This window comes from Oncorhynchus clarkii, chromosome 15 (genome assembly GCF_045791955.1).
Source record: "Oncorhynchus clarkii lewisi isolate Uvic-CL-2024 chromosome 15, UVic_Ocla_1.0, whole genome shotgun sequence".
In the NCBI taxonomy this organism is placed as follows: domain Eukaryota; kingdom Metazoa; phylum Chordata; class Actinopteri; order Salmoniformes; family Salmonidae; genus Oncorhynchus; species Oncorhynchus clarkii.
In genome coordinates this window covers 2,604,855-2,625,499 of record NC_092161.1, presented here as the reverse complement: position 1 = coordinate 2,625,499, position 20,645 = coordinate 2,604,855, and the positions used below count along the sequence as shown (strand labels likewise).

Here is a 20,645-nt window from a genome sequence, read left to right as displayed (position 1 = left end):
ATATCAATACAACGTTGGTGCGGTAGATATAACATGTCCTGAAGATACAGAAAGACTGGGAAATCTGTCTGGCCTTTGTCCATCACGTTAAAGCATATTCACTAGGCCTAAGTATCATTATATTACCGATCAATCCGTCCTTACCTCCATTCTCGTCCAGTGCAGCTACTTAACAAGACTAACTTAGTAAATAAATGATGACTAACAAATGATGTTGTTTATTTATTACTTAGGTTATTTTATATTATATTGTTAGTGTTTTGTTATTTCTATCATCTTAATTATAAAAAATATGTGTTACTGTTGTTGATATTAATGCAAGTATTATTATGTTTGCTGTTGTTATGACAATGTTATACGTTTGTTTGTTTTACGTTGTATGTGTATTTTTATAATTAACTTACTTTGAGAAGTGAATCAACCAATGTTTTAATCTTAGACCCTTTGTATCGATCAACTTGGACAGCATACATGCTGAAGAGAGAGAGGTGAAGAGTATGAAGACGTTTAAACTGCTAAAATGTGTTTTATAAGCCACCGTACACAACATCATAAAGACTCCCTTCCCTTTTGACTGCATGGTGTGTAGTCTTTCTATAGACCAAAATAAGGTTCTAGTACTAAATAGGCGGCCCTTGTACAAAACTATAGCAGCAAATTAGAGAGGGTAGGAGTGTGTGATCAAAAGGCAGGCGGAATAAGCACGGTTCGCCTGCTTCATTCATCCAGCGGCATAGAGTCTCAAGGCCAACAAGCGTATCTCCCTCTGAAAGGGAGTTCCTATTCAATGTGCAGGTGCGAAGTAGTGTTGCACATTCTGCCACATTATGCGAAGGTTGTTAGAGCTCCGTGCTCAGACGTACTAACTATGTGGGCTGATTCGCATTGGAGGGAGTCCGCTCATCCATGAAAGTTAAATAACTTCTCCCCTGAAACTGGGGGACGGACGTCGGTAATCCGAATACTTTGGGGAACATTCAACCCGCCCGCGTCATGAATCGTCCACGGCTTTCTCGACTCTACCAATTTCACAACTTGTTGTACATTTTTTTTTTCACGAGTCGACTTTATCGAATGGCTAAGGTGTTGATTTCTGCCACACGTTTGTTGTCAAACTGAAAGAACATATCGCAGGGGGGTGTAGTCTGAATTTAAACCTCCCTTTATAAAGGACATTATTGAAATACTATTCATAATTAGACAAAGCATTTCATGGTTTTAATAAACCAGTAGACTTGCATACACTAAAAACGAATCTCATATTTATTTTTTGTTTGTTGTTGAAGCATGACTTTGCATGACATGAACAATTAAATTCATATTATTTTCTGGGAACCACACGCTTGTATCCTACATTCACGTTTTCCATTTGTGAAGTGTCCTTTTTCTAATTTATATATTGATTTGTTTGGCATTGCACCTGTCTTTTGGTTTAGATTGTGAGTTCCGGCCGGGCCTCTCCATGTCTGGTAACTATGACATGAAATGGAACGTTGAATGGGTTCCAGAACTGCCCGCGCGCTAATCCCCCCATTAAAAGAGCTTTATTCAATAATGCAAGACAGTTTCCGGAAGTCGGATTACCGCCTCCATTATTTTGCAAAGAAATTATATTTCTCACTCAAACGAGTCTTGGGAAGCTTTGATATGATTCTGAGCGGGCCAGAGACAAGAAAGCAAATGGATTCATCTTATTTTTTGCGGCATTAGTCCCCAAATTATATACATTTTTAGGTAGGCCTAATCTGCAATTCATTTTAAATGTACTTTAACATAAATGACCTTTCTACCATTGAATTAGGCTTCTTTCTCCAGTCATTTTATTTCTTATTCAGTGAACTATACTTTAAAAACTCCCATGTTCCAGAGTGAAACTAACATTTTAGTCGTTGATTCAATTAACCCTAGCCCTAACCTATGTGAGACTCTAATTTAGCATTTCCTTCATGCATTTGTGAATGGTGGTTTATGTAGTGATGCGTAGAATCAGAGCCCTTTCTTTACACAGGCCTACGTTTCTGATTTCAGTTATTTTTGGTCAGGAATATACAGAAGGTTCTACATTAAAAATCGAATCAAATGCATTAGTCACAAACACGTGTTTAGCAGATGTTATTGTGTGTGGAGTGAAATGGTTGTGCTTCTCCCTCCGACAGCGCAGTAATATCTAACAAGTAATATCTAACAGTTTCACAACATATACCCAAAATACACGTACATCTAAGTAAGGAATGGATTAAGACTATATACATATGTGTCAGAGCAGCATTGGACTAGGATACAGTGGCAAATTGATAATGCTGATACTGTTGTCTTCTAGACTGATGTTCTGGTAGAATACAGGACGCTCTAACACAAGAGTGTCAAACTCAATCCGTTGAGGGAATAGTCTCTGCGGGTTGTTGGTTGTTGCCTTCAATTAAGCTAGAAAACCAGGTGTGGGTTAAGAACCTTAAGGACCTTCATTCATAAATGAAGTGAAAGGGAGGAGGGAAAACCCACAGACACTCAGCCCACCGTGGAATGAGTTGGACATAAACCCACAGACACTCAGCCCACCGTGGAATGAGTTGGACATAAACCCACAGACACTCAGCCTACCGTGGAATGAGTTGGACATAAACCCACAGACACTCAGCCCACCGTGGAATGAGTTGGACATAAACCCACAGACACTCAGCCCACCGTGGAATGAGTTGGACATAAACCCACAGACACTCAGCCTACCGTGGAATGAGTTGGACATAAACCCACAGACACTCAGCCCACCGTGGAATGAGTTGGACATAAACCCACAGACACTCAGCCTACCGTGGAATGAGTTGGACATAAACCCACAGACACTCAGCCCACCGTGGAATGAGTTGGACATAAACCCACAGACACTCAGCCTACCGTGGAATGAGTTGGACATAAACCCACAGACACTCAGCCCACCGTGGAATGAGTTGGACATAAACCCACAGACACTCAGCCTACCGTGGAATGACTTGGACATAAACCCACAGACACTCAGCCCACCGTGGAATGAGTTGGACATAAACCCACAGACACTCAGCCTACCGTGGAATGAGTTGGACATAAACCCACAGACACTCAGCCCACCGTGGAATGAGTTGGACATAAACCCACAGACACTCAGCCTACCGTGGAATGAGTTGGACATAAACCCACAGACACTCAGCCCACCGTGGAATGAGTTGGACATAAACCCACAGACACTCAGCCTACCGTGGAATGAGTTGGACATAAACCCACAGACACTCAGCCCACCGTGGAATGAGTTGGACATAAACCCACAGACACTCAGCCTACTATGGAATGAGTTGGACGTAAACCCACATACTCTCAGCCCACCGTGGACTGAGTTGGACATAAACCCACAGACACTCAGCCTACTGTGGAATGAGTTGGACATAAACCCACAGACACTCAGCCTACCGTGGAATGAGTTGGACGTAAACCCACAGACACTCAGCCCACCGTGGAATGAGTTGGACATAAACCCACAGACACTCAGCCCACCGTGGAATGAGTTGGACATAAACCCAAATACTCTCAGCCTACCGTGGAATGAGTTGGACATAAACCCACAGACACTCAGCCCACCGTGGAATGAGTTGGACGTAAACCCACAGACTCTCAGCCCACTATGGAATGAGTTGGACGTAAACCCACAGACTCTCAGCCCACTATGGAATGAGTTGGATGAAAACCCACAGACTCTCAGCCCACCGTGGAATGAGTTGGACTTAAACCCACAGACTCTCAGCCCACCGTGGAATGAGTTCCACTGCCCAACCAGCCTTCCCCATCATGCTGCACAACCAGCCTTCCCAACCAGCATTCCCCATCAGGTTGCCCAACCAGCCTCCCAACTAGCCTTCCCCATCAGGTTGCCCAAACAGCTATCCCAAACATAATTTCTCAACCAGCCTTCCTAATTAGTCTTTCCAACCATCCTTCCCAACCAGCCTTCCCAACCAGCCTTCCCAACCAGCCTTCCCAACCTGCCTTCCCAACCAGCCTTCCCAACCAGCCTCCCCTGTACTATTCACTAGTATCATCTATATCCTCCGTATGCCCAACTACTATCATATCATCGAGTCTTTGAATATGCCCCAAGTTGCACCCTATTCCCTCTAATTGCACCCTATTCCCTCTAATGGCACCCTATTCCCTCTAAAGGAACGCTAAAAGTGCACATTTTATTTTTTCCAGGGGCATAGAGCTCTGGTCAAAAGTAGCGCACTGTGTAGGAAATAGAGTGACATTAGAGACACAGCATTTATGTTGACTTTAGTCAACTACTACGATATCCTCATGAAGCTATAGAGGTGCTGAATTACGGTCCTCATGAAGCTATAGAGGTGCTGACGGTCCTCATGAAGCTATAGAGATGCTGACGGTCCTCATGAAGCTATGGAGATGCTGACGGTCCTCATGAAGCTATAGAGGTGCTGATGGTCCTCATGGAGCTATAGAGATGCTGCCGGTACTCATGAAGCTATAGAGGTGCTGATTTACGGTCCTCATGAAGCTATAGAGGTGCTGACGGTCCTCATGAAGCGATAGAGGTGCTGACTTACGGTCCTCATGAAGCTATAGAGGTGCTGACTTACGGTCCTCATGAAGCTATAGAGGTGCTGACGGTCCACATGAAGCTATAGAGGAGCTGACTTACGGTCCTCATGAAGCTATAGAGGTGCTGACGGTCCTCATGAAGCTATAGAGGTGCTGACTTACGGTCCTCATGAAGCTATAGAGGTGCTGACTTACGGTCCTCATGAAGCTATAGAGGTGCTGACTTACGGTCCTCATGAAGCGATAGAGATGCTGACGGTCCTCATGAAGCTGTGGAGGTGCTGACTTACGGTCCTCGAGAAGCTATAGAGGTGCTGACGTCCTCATGAAGCTATGGAGGTGCTGACTTAAGGTCCTTCATGAAGCTATAGAGGTGCTGACGGTCCTCATGAAGCTATAGAGGTGCTGACGGTCCTCATGGAGCTATAGAGATGCTGACGGTCCTCATGAAGCTATAGAGATGCTGACGGTCCTCATGAAGCTATAGAGGTGCTGATGGTCCTCATGGAGCTATAGAGATGCTGCCGGTACTCATGAAGCTATAGAGGTGCTGATTTACGTTCCTCATGAATCTATATAGGTGCTGACGGTCCTCATGAAGCGATAGAGATGCTGACGGTCCTCATGAAGCTATAGAGGTGCAGACGGTCCTCATGAAGCTATAGAGGTGCTAACTTACGGTCCTCATGAAGCTATAGTGCTGACGGTCCTCATGAAGCTATAGAGGAGCTGACTTACGGTCCTCATGAAGTTATAGAGATGCTGACTTACGGTCCTCATGAAGCTAAAGAGGTGCTGACTTACGGTCCTCATGAAGCTATAGAGGTGCTGACGGTCCTCATGAAGCTATAGAGGTGCTGACTTACGGTCCTCATGAAGCTATAGAGGTGCTGACTTACGGTCCTCATGAAGCTATAGAGATGCTGACGGTCCTCATGAAGCGATAGAGATGCTGACGGTCCTCATGAAGCTATAGAGGTGCTGACGGTCCTCATGAAGCTATAGAGGTGCTGACGGTCCTCATGAAGCTATAGAGGTGCAGACGGTCCTCATGAAGCTATAGAGGTGCTGACGATCCTCATGAAGCTATAGAGGTGCTGACTTACGGTCCTCATGAAGCTATAGAGGTGCAGACGGTCCTCATGAAGCTATAGAGGTGCTGACGGTCCTCATGAAGCTATTGAGGTGCAGACGGTCCTCATGAAGCTATAGAGGTGCTGACTTACGGTCCTCATGAAGCTTTAGAGGTGCTGATGGTCCTCATGAAGCTATAGAGGTGCTGACGGTCCTCATGAAGCTATAGAGATGCTGACGGTCCTCATGAAGCGATAGAGATGCTGACGGTCCTCATGAAGCTATAGAGGTGCTGACTTAAAGTCCTCATGAAGCGATAGAGATGCTGACGGTCCTCATGAATCGATAGAGATGCTGACGGTCCTCATGAAGCTATAGAGGTGCTGACGGTCCTCATGAAGCTATAGAGGTGCTGACGGTCCTCATGAAGCTATAGAGGTGCTGACTTACGGTCCTCGTGAAGCTATAGAGGTGCTGACGGTCCTCATGAAGCTATAGAGATGCTGACGGTCCTCATGAAGCGATAGAGATGCTGACGGTCCTCATGAAGCTATAGAGGTGCTGACTTACGGTCCTCATGAAGCGATAGAGGTGCAGACGGTCCTCATGAAGCTATAGAGGTGCTGACGGTTCTCTTGAAGCTATAGAGATGCTGACGGTCCTCATGAAGCTATAGAGGTGCTGACGGTCCTCATGAAGCTATAGAGGTGCTGACTTACGGTCCTCATGAAGCTATAGAGGTGCTGACGGTCCTCATGAAGCTATAGAGGTGCTGACTGACGGTCCTCATGAAGCTATAGAGATGCTGACTGTATAGTTCTTGACCCCAGGGTGTGGCTGTGTCTTTGTACTAGTTATATTGGCCTATAGTTGCGACTGAGGGGTGATCAATATATGGTTGTAACTGTTTCTCCTGTTTTGGGCTCCCCTAGTCTAAGGTAGTAACATACATGTATGACTTAAGTACATGCTTGCGGCTTCCCTAGTATAATGTAATAACGCACACACACAGCGCACACACACACACGCACACGCACACACACACACACACACATACACACATACACACACACGTGTATTCGCGTACACCCTCTCCAAACATGCACGGTCAATGTTGTTTTTGCATGCAGTGCAGAAACGGTGTATTCTCACCAATAAGTATTAGTGTTGAATAATTAGTTTTTTTTTATAAACCATTCTGTCAGCCCTTGTCTCCCCTTTTGACGGCTGGATCTGAAAGCGCTGTAAGGCGCAACAGAGACGAGTCCAACACATCGGTGACAAAAGAAGGCTTTCCGTGTCATCGGCGTCGTTCGGACGACGTGGAAGAATTGCTCAGATAATAAAGTCCTGCTTCAAAGACCTCCTCGCTTCAATTGAGACCGAACTATCTTTTTACCTCTTTGCAGGCACAAGAGCTGGTGCCGTGGAGAGGACTGTTTGGTTCTTTTTTGTTGTTGTAGTGTTTATTATTCGTTCTTTTCTGTGGGGCACTTGGACAGAGTAAACGGCAATACGAGCACCAAAGGAACTCTAAACGTATGAGACAGTGGGGACTCCCGCCTCGTTCGTGCCTTAGAATGGCTAATGTTCTGCAGCGGGTTCTGCATACTCTCAGCCTCTAGAAAACAAGTGTACGCCTCAGATCCTAGTAAAAGCATGTATGCACTACTTAATTAGTGTATAACATTTCCCGGTGTATATTTGACACGATGGAATAAATTAAGACACAAACCCATTTATAGGCTATTATTGTATTTTAGTTTATTTTAAAATACATTTTCATTAATTTTTAAATAATATTACATTTTAGCTACCCTAAACGCCCATGTGCTCTACCGTCAGCTCAGTCACATGGGGAAGGTTGTTTCCCAATAGGCTACCTGTTCCAAACTTCACATCTTTCGAGCGGCTTTCGACCATCTCTACAATCACTATTAGCATGCTTGTGCTTATCCCCCTCAGTCCAAAACACGAGGATATACCATACTGGTTTTGAAGAAAGCAGATCCCGCTAACTACAGCCTCCATTCACAGAACCCACTAACTACAGCCTCCATTCACTTGAACCAACTAACTACAGCCTCCGTTCACAGAACCCACTAACTACAGGCTCCATTCACAGAACCAACTAACTACAGCCTCCGTTCACAGAACCCACTAACTACAGCCTCCGTTCACAGAACCCACTAACTACAGACTCCATTCACAGAACCCGCTAACTACAGCCTCCGTTCACCGAACCCGCTAACTACAGCCTCCGTTCACAGAACCCACTAACTACAGCCTCCGTTCACAGAACCCACTAACTACAGCCTCCATTCACAGAACCCACTAACTACAGCCTCCATTCACTTGAACCAACTAACTACAGCCTCCGTTCACAGAACCCACTAACTACAGCCTCCATTCACAGAACCAACTAACTACAGCCTCCGTTCACAGAACCCACTAACTACAGCCTCCGTTCACCGAACCCGCTAACTACAGCCTCCGTTCACAGAACCCACTAACTACAGCCTCCGTTCACAGAACCCACTAACTACAGCCTCCATTCACAGAACCCACTAACTACAGCCTCCATTCACTTGAACCAACTAACTACAGCCTCCGTTCACAGAACCCACTAACTACAGCCTCCATTCACAGAACCAACTAACTACAGCCTCCGTTCACAGAACCCACTAACTACAGCCTCCGTTCACAGAACCCGCTAACTACAGCCTACGTTCGCAGAACCCGCTAACTACAGCCTCCGTTCACAGAACCCACTAACTAAAATCTCTGTTCACAGAACCCACTAACTACAGCCTCCATTCACAGAACCCACTAACTACAGCCTCCATTCACAGAACCCACTAACAACAGCCTCCTGTCACAGATCCGCTAACAACAGCCTCCGTTCACAGAGCCCGCTAACTACAGCCTCCGTTCACAGAACCAGCTAATTCCAGCCTCCGTTATTAACTCCAGCCTCCGTTCACAGAGCCCGCTAACCACAGCCTCCGTTCACAGAACCAGCTAATTCCAGCCTCCGTTATTAACTCCAGCCTCCGTTCACAGAACCAGCCTCCGTTCACAGAACCAGCTAATTCCAGCCTCCGTTATTAACTCCAGCCTCCACAGCCTCCGTCACAGAACCCGCCTCCGTTATTAACTCCAGCCTCCGTTCACAGCCTCCACAGCCTCCGTTCACAGAACCAGCTAATTCCAGCCTCCGTTATTAACTCCAGCCTCCGTTCACAGAGCCCGCTAACTACAGCCTCCGTTCACAGAACCAGCTAATTCCAGCCTCCGTTATTAACTCCAGCCTCCGTTATTAACTCCAGCCTCCGTTATTAACTCAAGCCTCCGTTATTAACTCCAGCCTCCGTTATTAACTCCAGCCTCCGTTCACAGGACACATACAAGAAGCTTTGCAATGCAAGTCTATTATTGTGGGAATAAGTGCGTAATTCTAGCGGCTTCTCTTTTGATAGTTCTAAAAAATATAGCAAAAGAATATTTTATCCTTATTTTGGATCGAAAGACCATAGATGACCGTTTCCTACCCCATGGGCAGCAAATATTACATTCTTTTGAAGAGGCGCTGAAGTCCTCGGACATGGCCCCATAGTATTCGAGTTTGACTCGGCTATTGCTATAGAAATCTTAATTCACCGTGAGGACTCACCGTCATGAAGAAATGGCTCTTTGTGTTAAAAGATCTTTGAAGTCTGGATGAGAATATATAGCCTTTCATCAAATGCTGCCCTCATCTTCCCTGCATAAAATCACACTTTATCTAAGAGAGAAATAGAGCCGCACAAACAAGACATGGACATGTGAATAAATATATATATTTAAAAAAAATATATATAGATTTTCTTTTAAAGAATTGCTTTGTATTTTTCCACTATTCAGGGGTGAGGAAAGTTTAGAGTAAGCGAATTGTAAATATAATACCTAGGAGGTGGGATCTTTTCAATGTGTCTTTATGCGGATTTAAATGTTGAAATGTCTACACGTTGGCAAGAAGCTGTAGCAGTAGAAACGACAGCAAAAAAAAAAAACATCGTTCAAACGTAACAAAAATCTCCTACTGACCGTTAGGTTTGAAGGGCTCCGGGTACAACATGTTTTGTTCCTTATGGGCTCTACCTTATAGACGGTACATGAGACATAATAAGTCACCAATGGCAATAAGGCTCGCTGTTGAATATAGTGATAGAACAATCTCTCTGTATTTTGTCTCACGATTCCTTTAAAAAAAAAAAAAAGGATCGGTGATAATCTGCTCTGCTGCGTTATAAAGTTATGCACGAGTCGTCTAAACCGTGAGGCTGAAAGCGTTTTACAGAACCTGTGATGTATTCGTTTTTAACTGTACCCTCGTAGTATATGCCTTTAAATAAATAATTGTAAATATCAATGTTAAAAAGTAAAGACACAGAAAAGTAAAATAGCAATTTTATCATACAGGATTTATTCAAAATACTGACAAATTACAACGCAGTTGGTAACACATTTCGAGTGTCTTTTCTCGGTAGGACAACATTTTTATAAAAATGCATCAATAACAAATAAAGACAAGAATGACCAAATCACAAAATGACCAAGTTGACCAAACATTTATGAATGTAATATCAAATAGACTATCTGAAAACAATCAATAGGAAAAAATATGTCTGTATGAAACTCAAAACTTCTCAATTATTTAATTTATACAAATAAGAGTAGCAAACAATTAAAATAGCTGAAAGATCAAAGCTTACAACATTACTGTTATTAACACATTGAATTTTAGCAATTTTACAAATGTACATTCACTTATTTTTCATATTGAAAACACTTTGGTTCGATAATACAAAAATGTTCATGTCAGATTCAAAAAAATAAATTAAAAAGATATTGAATTCAAAACTCGATTTACAAAATAATACAACAACATACAAACATACAATTAACAAGCACGAGACATTTGAACAAATTTACAGAATATTTGTTCATACTCATCCACATGGGGATATAAGAAAGCGATCTCAAAACTACAATTTGGCAGTTTCTTATTTTGTCGATATGCCAGTGCATTGAATGATTTGGGCCTTAGAAAATAGACCTTCTCGATATGTTTATTTTCTGAGTCCATGGGCATATTAGAAAATATCTTGGATATATTTTTTATTATTTTCTTGGACAATTTTGGTTAGAACGCGTCCCTTGGCTCTGGGTGTCTGTAGAGGGCCTCATCCTCGGAATCAGGGCTGGAGGAGCGGCTGGGGGGTGTCTGAGTGCCGCTGGCACCAGAACTATGACAGACGTACCACTCTCTTAAATTGGCGGGCTGGGACGAGGCTGCTGGTTCCGAGAGCGACGAAGACCCTGGCTCTCGGCCTAAGTCCAATGATGGGGACACCAATGACGGGGTTGATGACTCGTAGCCAGAGCTCGGTGGCGGAGACTTGCAGTGGACTTTCATGTGTTTTCGGAGCGAGCTGGGGTGTGTGTAGGATTTGTCACAGCCTCTCACTTTGCAGTTGTAGGGCTTATCGCTGGTGTGCACGTGGGAGTGCTTCTTCCGGTCACTGCTGTTGGCGAAACGTCGGTCACAGCCGTCAAACTCACATTTGAAGGGTTTCTCACCTGAAATAAGTGAACAAAAGTTAGGATCCAGAAAACCCAAAGGCATAAACTAAAACCGCTTCTCTATTGTTGGTGGGGACGCAAAGTCATATAATACCATACTGGCTTATAGTGTATTGCCTATTGTATGAACCAGCTGAGTTCCTTTAGGACAGCCCACTGAACCAGCTGAGATCCTTTAGGACAGCCCAATGAACCAGCTGAGATCCTTTAGGACAGCCCAATGAACCAGCTGAGATCCTTTAGGACAGCCCAATGAACCAGCTGAGATCCTTCAGGACAGCCCAAATGAACCAGCTGAGATCCTTTAGGACAGCCCAAATGAACCAGCTGAGATCCTTTAGGACAGCCCAATGAACCAGCTGAGATCCTTTAGGACAGCCCAATGAACCAGCTGAGATCCTTTAGGACAGCCCAATGAACCAGCTGAGATCCTTTAGGACAGCCCAATGAACCAGCTGAGATCCTTTAGGACAGCCCAATGAACCAGCTGAGATCCTTTAGGACAGCCCACTGAACCAGCTGAGATCCTTTAGGACAGCCCAAATGAACCAGCTGAGATCCTTTAGGACAGCCCAAATGAACCAGCTGAGATCCTTTAGGACAGCCCAATGAACCAGCTGAGATCCTTTAGGACAGCCCAATGAACCAGCTGAGATCCTTTAGGACAGCCCACTGAACCAGCTGAGATCCTTTAGGACAGCCCAATGAACCAGCTGAGATCCTTTAGGACAGCCCAATGAACCAGCTGAGATCCTTTAGGACAGCACACTGAACCAGCTGAGATCCTTTAGGACAGCCCAAATGAACCAGCTGAGATCCTTTAGGACAGCCCAAATGAACCAGCTGAGATCCTTTAGGACAGCCCAATGAACCAGCTGAGATCCTTTAGGACAGCCCAATGAACCAGCTGAGATCCTTTAGGACAGCCCAATGAACCAGCTGAGATCCTTTAGGACAGCCCAATGAACCAGCTGAGATCCTTTAGGACAGCCCAATGAACCAGCTGAGATCCTTTAGGACAGCCCACTGAACCAGCTGAGATCCTTTAGGACAGCCCAAATGAACCAGCTGAGATCCTTTAGGACAGCCCAAATGAACCAGCTGAGATCCTTTAGGACAGCCCAAATGAACCAGCTGAGATCCTTTAGGACAGCCCAATGAACCAGCTGAGATCCTTTAGGACAGCCCAATGAACCAGCTGAGATCCTTTATGACAGCCCAATGAACCAGCTGAGTTCCTTTAGGACAGCCCAATGAACCAGCTGAGTTCCTTTAGGACAGCCCAATGAACCAGCTGAGTTCATTTAGGACAGCCCACTGAACCAGCTGAGATCCTTTAGGACAGCCCAATGAACCAGTTGAGTTCATTTAGGACAGCCCACTGAACCAGCTGAGATCCTTTAGGACAGCCCAATGAACCAGCTGAGTTCATTTAGGACAGCCCAATGAACCAGCTGAGTTCCTTTAGGACAGCTCTACTGTTGTATGCAATAGTTTAAAGTGTTACATTGAATAAAAAGATAATGGATGATAATTTGCAGGATTTTAGTGGCTTGGTTATGGTTTTGTTGAGAATGTAGGTCCCTGTAGGTTAAGACACAAGCTGTCCTCTACCTGTAGTTATTAACATACTTGACATGTACTTGTTTATATTGCAAAGTAATGGAAAACTGTCATATATAATCAACAGTAAAACAAAACAGAAGTGTTTCTGGAGCTTATTGTAAATGTTGGTGCATTGTGGGAAAATCGCTGTATTTCGGGATGGTAGGCCTACTGTAATTCCACCCCGCAGAATGAAAGCCCCGAAAATCTTTTCACCACTAGTGAATTCATGCTGATGCTGTTTCTTCGTCATTAACATATTTTCAGGCGTGTCTTATAACAGGCTGCATATGTTGTAGCCGTGAGTGAGAACTTCGTATCAATTGAATTCCTATGTGGTTACAATATCCCAGTAAGTTTAAATATTTATTGGGGACAGATTGGAGCGACAACAAGTCTTTCAAACATAAATGGGTTATCACTTTCCTTGGCCTTTTGTGTCTGTGTTGCCCTGACCTGTGTTGCCCTGACCTGTGTTGCCCTGTCGTCCTGGTCTGTTGCCCTGTCGTCCTGGTCTGTGTTGCCCTGACCTGTGTTGCCCTGTCGTCCTGGTCTGTTGCCTTGTCCTTCTGGTCTGTTTTGCCCTGTAGTCGCTGCCAGTTTGGATGCCTTTGTTAAGGCCTCTAGAAGTGTATGTGATATTAAAATACCAAATATTCATTAATATACTGTAAGGTGTGAATGCTTTGCCTAGCAACCAACCTGTGTACACCAATCCCTTGTAAATTACAGTAAAATACTGTGTAATACAAACCCTTGCTCTCGACAGATTTTGTTCATTCATTCAATTCCGATTACTTTTTATTATAGCATAATGCAGTCAATTCTACGATATTTTACTGTATGTCATTACACAATACTTGCTTTGATACAATAGTTGTAATTTATATTACAGTGCGTGTATTGTAAATTACACCTTCCTAAATAACGATACCAAAGCATTTACTGTGTAATGAAATACAGCATTTTACTCTCCACAGAGCTACAGCTTGATTGGCCTGTAATGTCTAGCTTCTATGTAGCCTGTACAGCATAACCTGGCAAAACCATAATGGTTGAATTAATTACTCTGAAATCATCCTATGCGGATCTCTCTCCGATGCAAGGCGGCGTTGTCAGGCAGCTAGGCTCTTAGCTACAGAGAATATATAATTGCTCAGTCTAATTACACATGCACGTTGAATATCAATTTGACCTTCAGCTGTTGGGCTGAGAGAGCAAATCAGGGACATTAGTGTAGTACAAGAGCATGTCTCGGGAACACACCCCAGGGGAAGCCCAGTCATAACCACAGATCCGGGTAGGTTTTAAACATGATACCCTGGACCAGAGGCCCTTGGGAATCAACACACGCACAAATCATTTAACAGATTTCTACTTAAGTAATGTGAGCAAACGATATGAATAATACATGTGGAGGAAGGAAAGAGGCAGCAGAGGCAAATTGTTCATTCACATTAAAGGAATCAGAGTCATATTCACCATAAAGGAATCAGAGTCATATTCACCATAAAGGAATCAGAGTCATATTCACCATAAAGGAATCAGAGTCATATTCACCATAAAGGAATCTGAGTCATATTCACCATAAAGGAATCAGAGTCATATTCACCATAAAGGAATCAGAGTCATATTCACCATAAAGGAATCTGAGTCATATTCACCGTAAAGGAATCAGAGTCATATTCACCTTTAAGGAATCAGAGTCATATTCACCATAAAGGAATCAGAGTCATATTCACCATAAAGGAATCAGAGTCATATTCACCATAAAGGAATCAGAGTCACATTCACCATAAAGGAATCAGAGTCATATTCACCATAAAGGAATCAGAGTCATATTCACCATAAAGGAATCAGAGTCATATTCACCATAAAGGAATCCGAGTCATATTCACCATAAAGGAATCAGAGTCATATTCACCATAAAGGAATCAGAGTCATATTCACCATAAAGGAATCAGAGTCATATTCACCATAAAGGAATCAGAGTCATATTCACCATAAAGGAATCAGAGTCATATTCACCATAAAGGAATCAGAGTCATATTCACCATAAAGGAATCTGAGTCATATTCACCATAAAGGAATCAGAGTCATATTCACCATAAAGGAATCTGAGTCATATTCACCATAAAGGAATCTGAGTCATATTCACCATAAAGGAATCAGAGTCATATTCACCATAAAGGAATCAGAGTCATATTCACCATAAAGGAATCCGAGTCATATTCACCGTAAAGGAATCAGAGTCATATTCACCATAAAGGAATCCGAGTCATAAAGGAATCAGAGTCATATTATGTGCAGTTCTGACTCATCAAGGCCCTAAGGAAGGCTTTTCATTTGGGTGGATTTCTAGTGGAATGAAACTACAATGGCACTAAGCTACATTACACGTGTCCATCAAGTAATAGTGTAGGCATGCTGGATAAGCGGGTCAGTGTGATTGCCCTGCCTCTTACACTGCTATATGGCTTCTCCTCCTCTCCTGCTGCCCTGGTTGTTACACTGCTATATGGCTCCTCCTCCTCTCCTGCTGCCCTGGCTGTTACACTGCTATATGGCTCCTCCTCTCCTGCTGCCCTGGCTGTTACACTGCTATATGGCTCCTCCTCCTCTCCTGCTGCCCTGCCTGTTACACTGCTATATGGCTCCTCCTCCTCTCCTGCTGCCCTGCCTGTTACACTGCTATATGGCTCCTCCTCTCCTGCTGCCCTGCCTGTTACACTGCTATATGGCTCCTCCTCTCCTGCTGCCCTGCCTGTTACACTGCTATATGGCTCCTCCTCTCCTGCGGCCCTGCCTGTTACACTGCTATATGGCTCCTCCTCTTCTCCTGCTGCCCTGGCTGTTACACTGCTATATGGCTCCTCCTCTCCTGATGCCCTGGCTGTTTATCGACTTCTTGCTGAGGGTACTACAACCCTGATCTGAGCAATACTACAACACTTTCCTTAGCAACAACCTTTCCCTAAGTAATAATATAACCCATTCCTTAGCAACAACCCTTCTCTGACTAATACTACAACACTTTCCTTAGCAACAACCTTTCCCTAAGTAATACTACAACCCTTTCCTTAGCAACAACTTTTCCCTGAGCAATACTACAACACTTTCCTTAGCAACAACCTTTCCCTTAGTAGTAATAGATCCCTTTCCTTAGCAACAACCCTGCTCTGAGCAATACTACAACCCTTTCCTTAGCAACAACCCTGCTCTGAGCAATACTACAACACTTTCTTTAGCAACAACCTTTCCCTAAGTAATAATAGAACCCTTTCCTTAGCAACAACCCTTCCCGAGCAAAACTACAACCCTGCTCTGAGCAACACTACAACCCTTTCCATAGCAACAACCCTGCTCTGAGCAATACTACAACACTTTCCTTAGCAACAACCTTTCCCTTAGTAATATTAGAACCCTTTCCTTAGCAACAACCCTGCTCTGAGCAATACTACAACACTTTCCTTAGCAACAACCCTGCTCTGAGCAATACTACAACACGTTCCTTAGCAACAACCTTTCCCTAAGTAATAATATAACCCTTTCCTTAACAACAACCCTGCTCTGAGCAATACTACAACACTTTCCTTAGCAACAACCTTTCCCTTAGTAATAATAGAACCCTTTCCTTAGCAACAACCCTGCTCTGAGCAATACTACAACACTTTCCTTAGCAACAGCCTTTCCCTTAGTAATAATAGAACCCTTTCCTTAGCAACAACCCTGCTCTGAGCAATACTACAACACTTTCCTTAGCAACAACCTTTCCCTAAGTAATAATAGAACCCTTTCCTTAGCAACAAACATTCCCCGAGCAATACTACAACACTTTCCTTAGCAACAACCTTTTCCTAAGTAATAATAGAACCCTTTCCTTAGCAACAACCCTTCTCTGACTAATAATACAAGCAGAGGGGTTTCCAATATAAATACATTAATACAAATAAATGTTTATGAACATGACAACTTTGCCATGATTTCATATTGTGTGTTTTATAGTGTATTACTGCTTTGTATATACTACTACTACTACTTCCACTACTGCTACCGCTACTGCTACTACTAATAATACTGCTACTACTAATACTACTAATGCTACTACTACTGCTACTACTAATAATACTGCTACTACTAATACTACTAATGCTACTACTACTGCTACTACTAATAATACTGCTACTACTAATACTACTAATGCTACTAATACTACTAATGCTACTACTACTGCTACTACTACTACTACTAATACTACTGCTACTGCTACTAATACCCCTACTGCTACTACTACTGCTACTACTACTACTAATATGATGACTACTACTACTACTACTACTACTACTACTACTACTACTACTACTACTACTACTACTACTACTTCTACTACTACTACTACTACTACTACTACTACCACTACTACTACTACTACCACTACTGCTACTGCTACTATTACTACTAATATGATGACTACTACTACTACTTGGAATTGGAATTGTTAGTTAGATTACTTGTTGGTTATTACTGCATTGTCGGAACTTGAAGCACAAGCATTTCGCTACACTCGCATTAACATCTGCTAACCATGTGTATGTGACAAATAAAATTTGATTTGATTTGATTTGATTTACTACTACTACTACTGCTACTACTACTACTAATATGATGACTACTACTACTACTACTACTACTACTACTACTACTACTACTTCTACTACTACTGCTACTACTACTACTGTTGCTGCTACTACTGCTATTACTACAATCCACCCCACAATAATCATACAATTTCATACAAAATGTGAATATTTAATATTTTACAATAATACTACTAATACTACTACAACTACTACTACTACTAATAATAATACTAATAAGATGTGAATCATAACCATTAAATAGCATACAAATGAAATATGACATCAACCTATGTTGTTATGTTTTCTTAGCTTGCCTGACTTATATAATAATATTAATAATAATCCTCAATTCCATTTAGCAGATGCTTTTATCCACACTGACTGAGTCATGCTTGCATACATTTTGCATATGGTTGGCCGGGGAATCGAACCCAAAACCTTGGCAGCGCATGCGCCATGCTTTACTATCCGAGCCATATAGCTTAAATTATTAGTAGCATTATTCTACGTGACCATTCAGTTCTAGTCTCAACAGAAGACTAAACATTATACAGAGAGTCTCGTTGACAAATCACAGTATTAAAAGACACATCCAGGGGTTATTCACGGCGGTGGAAGCAGAAAGGGTCTCCACTAGAAAAACAAACAAAAAAAAGTCCATTACAAAATCTGAATTTATTTCCGCTCCAAGGCTAACTTACTCCCAACTGCATTCTGAAACCAGTAGGCTTCTAGTACTTCATAGGGCGATACACAACACTTCATAAAAGTAAGTAACATCGTTCTATCTGATATGCTTGGTTCCATGTGCCTGCTGCAGCGTGGTTTTGAGAGTACAGTTTATGCCTTTTCGTAGCAGGTTAGGAACATGTACAAAGCAGATTAGGATAATTCGAAGTTAATGTTAGGAAGAGGGTTAGCTAAAAATGCAAAAACATTTTCAACTTTCGTCGTCAATTTGCCATGAACTGTGTAACATCTAGACTTGACCCTGCTGCAGGCAACGCAACAGTTGGACAGACCGTGTGGGCCATAGTCTCTCTTCGGACGGCATGTTTTGGCACACATCAAACCGCTGAGGGAGAGAGAATTGCTTTACCATAATCCCCCTAGCATTATCTCTGTAGAGCGCTGGCCCACTGAAGCAATTCACAACAAACACATCGGAAATGTGTTTGTCCAACAATACACTATTGCCTAATGTTTAGGCTAATCAGGCTCAGTGTCATGCCAACGTTTTGGTAGCTTAAAAATTGTTTATTTGAAATGCCATGATCCAAATATCACATTTAGAAATAATAAAACAAACATTTATATATATATATATATATATATATATATATATATATATATATATATCGAAATAATTATGAAATAAATACTGCTTTCAGGGATTTGGCAATTGGTTCAATGACATTTTAAATAATATTTGTTTCCCTTTTTGTTTTACGCTGCGGCTGCTGTACAGCATATATTCTCAAAATAACTACATTTAATTTATATGCAATTTCAAATAGAAATGTGAACCGAGCTCTAGTGTTGAATGGGGTTCAAACCATAAATTCAAATCGTAACCTTCCTCAATGCTGGAGGAGGATGTAACCTTTACCGATGTCTCTGAAACGGAAATAAAGTCACTGACCTGTGTGAGTCCTCTTGTGGATCTTCAGGTTTTCCGATCGAGCAAATACTTTTCCACAGCCGGGGAAGGGACATGGGAATGGTTTCTCTCCGGTGTGCACTCTGATATGATTTACCAGTTTGTACTTGGCTTTAAATGGCTTTCCTTCTCTGGGACACTCTTCCCAGAAGCAGATATGGTTTGCCATCTCCGGGCCACCGACATGCTCCACCGTCACATGAGTTACCAGCTCGTGCATCGTGCTGTAAGTTTTTGAGCAGAGTTTCTTCGGTGACAGTTCCGGTTCATGCCACTTGCAGATGAGTTCTTGCTTTATTGGCTGCCTCATGTAGCGGAAGAATGCACCGGCTCCGTGATGCTGAGCGCCGAGGTTCATGTTCAGATGGTTCAGACCGCCGTAGCCATGTAATGTCGAGGCGGAGAACGGATCAGCCCTGGAGCTCGCCACTTGACTCAAGTGATCAGACCTAACGTACATTTCGCTAGGTATTCCTAACCTTATTTGTCCATTCATGGCTTGGCCACCTGGTGCTCCGCTAGATGACTGCTCATGGTGGAGTCCGGAGAAGAGGGCATGGCTACCAGCATCAGGGTGATGACCGTAGTGTCCCGGATAGCTACCTGTTGTTGAGACAAACATTCCGTGATGAGAGGTTGAACCGGGGCTCTGGTCGGTCAGTACCGGCATGGCTTGAGCTGTCAGATCTCTCCGAATGAGGAAATCCCTACCTGCTGCTGCGGATAACGCCTGGGCCGTGTGGGACATGGAATAAGGGACGGTCGCCGCCTGCACCGGGCCAAAAGCTCCCGTTTGACTGGAGACCACTTCACTGTGGCCTGCCATATGATGATTGTGGTGGTGATGGTGGTGTGGGTAATGATGGGCTGGGCTGATTTTGAGGGCCGCGGAGTGCCCCATGTGTTCTGGCCCAAATGGACTCGGCCCCAGGCGGGGTTTCGCAGTAATCTCCCCAGGGTGCGAGTGAGCCATTGAGTGTGGATGGCTGCTGAACCCCGGGAAGCCTGTCACGCTCTGAGGGGTATGGTGGTGATGATGGTGATGGTGGTGCGCCCCTACCAAGTCAACTAATCTCAGCGCCGTGTTCCGTTTGTAAATCGTAGGGTCCATCATAGGGCTTCCCAAAGCATTCATGTTCATTACTCCTAATTCTAGAATAACTTGACAGCAGGCAAAATAACAATGATGACAAATATATTTTAATTGCAATTAAAAATATAGAAAAACAAACTAAAACATATATTAAAAAAGTTGAAAAGTTGTGATTCTATCTCAGTGGCTGCATGGAATCCCATTCGGTTGGCCGGCAGCAGCAGGACGCTTTGATAGTGAATAGAGATTCATGGTAGGCGCTGCAGCCCGTGGAGCTAAACAATCACCCCGACTTCTAATTGGTCAGAGCCCCGTGATTGACGTCACTTGTGACAAGTCTCCAATGTGAACAAAAATGTTTTAG

General features: G+C 43.4%; 1 protein-coding gene across 1 annotated transcript; it reads right to left on the bottom strand.

The window, feature by feature from the left end:
- Window positions 1-10,616: 10,616 nt before the first annotated feature.
- Window positions 10,617-20,338, bottom strand: LOC139366652 (zinc finger protein ZIC 4-like). Its single transcript, XM_071104328.1, has 2 exons — window positions 19,171-20,338; window positions 10,617-11,280 (listed from the first exon to the last, which is right to left on the bottom strand). The coding sequence occupies exons 1-2, from the start codon at window positions 20,327-20,329 to the stop codon at window positions 10,844-10,846; spliced, it is 1,596 nt and encodes a 531-aa protein (XP_070960429.1). The 5' UTR covers window positions 20,330-20,338; the 3' UTR covers window positions 10,617-10,843.
- Between the last annotated feature and the right edge of the window lie 307 nt (window positions 20,339-20,645).

Bases quoted from the DNA above. Each gene is read 5' to 3' on its own strand.
- LOC139366652 (XM_071104328.1), bottom strand. From the start codon at position 20,329: ATGAACATGAATGCTTTGGGAAGCCCTATGATGGACCCTACGATTTAC. The intron at 11,281-19,170 runs GTCAGTGACTTT...CACTTATTTCAG, and splicing joins CCACAAGAGGACTCACACAG to GTGAGAAACCCTTCAAATGT.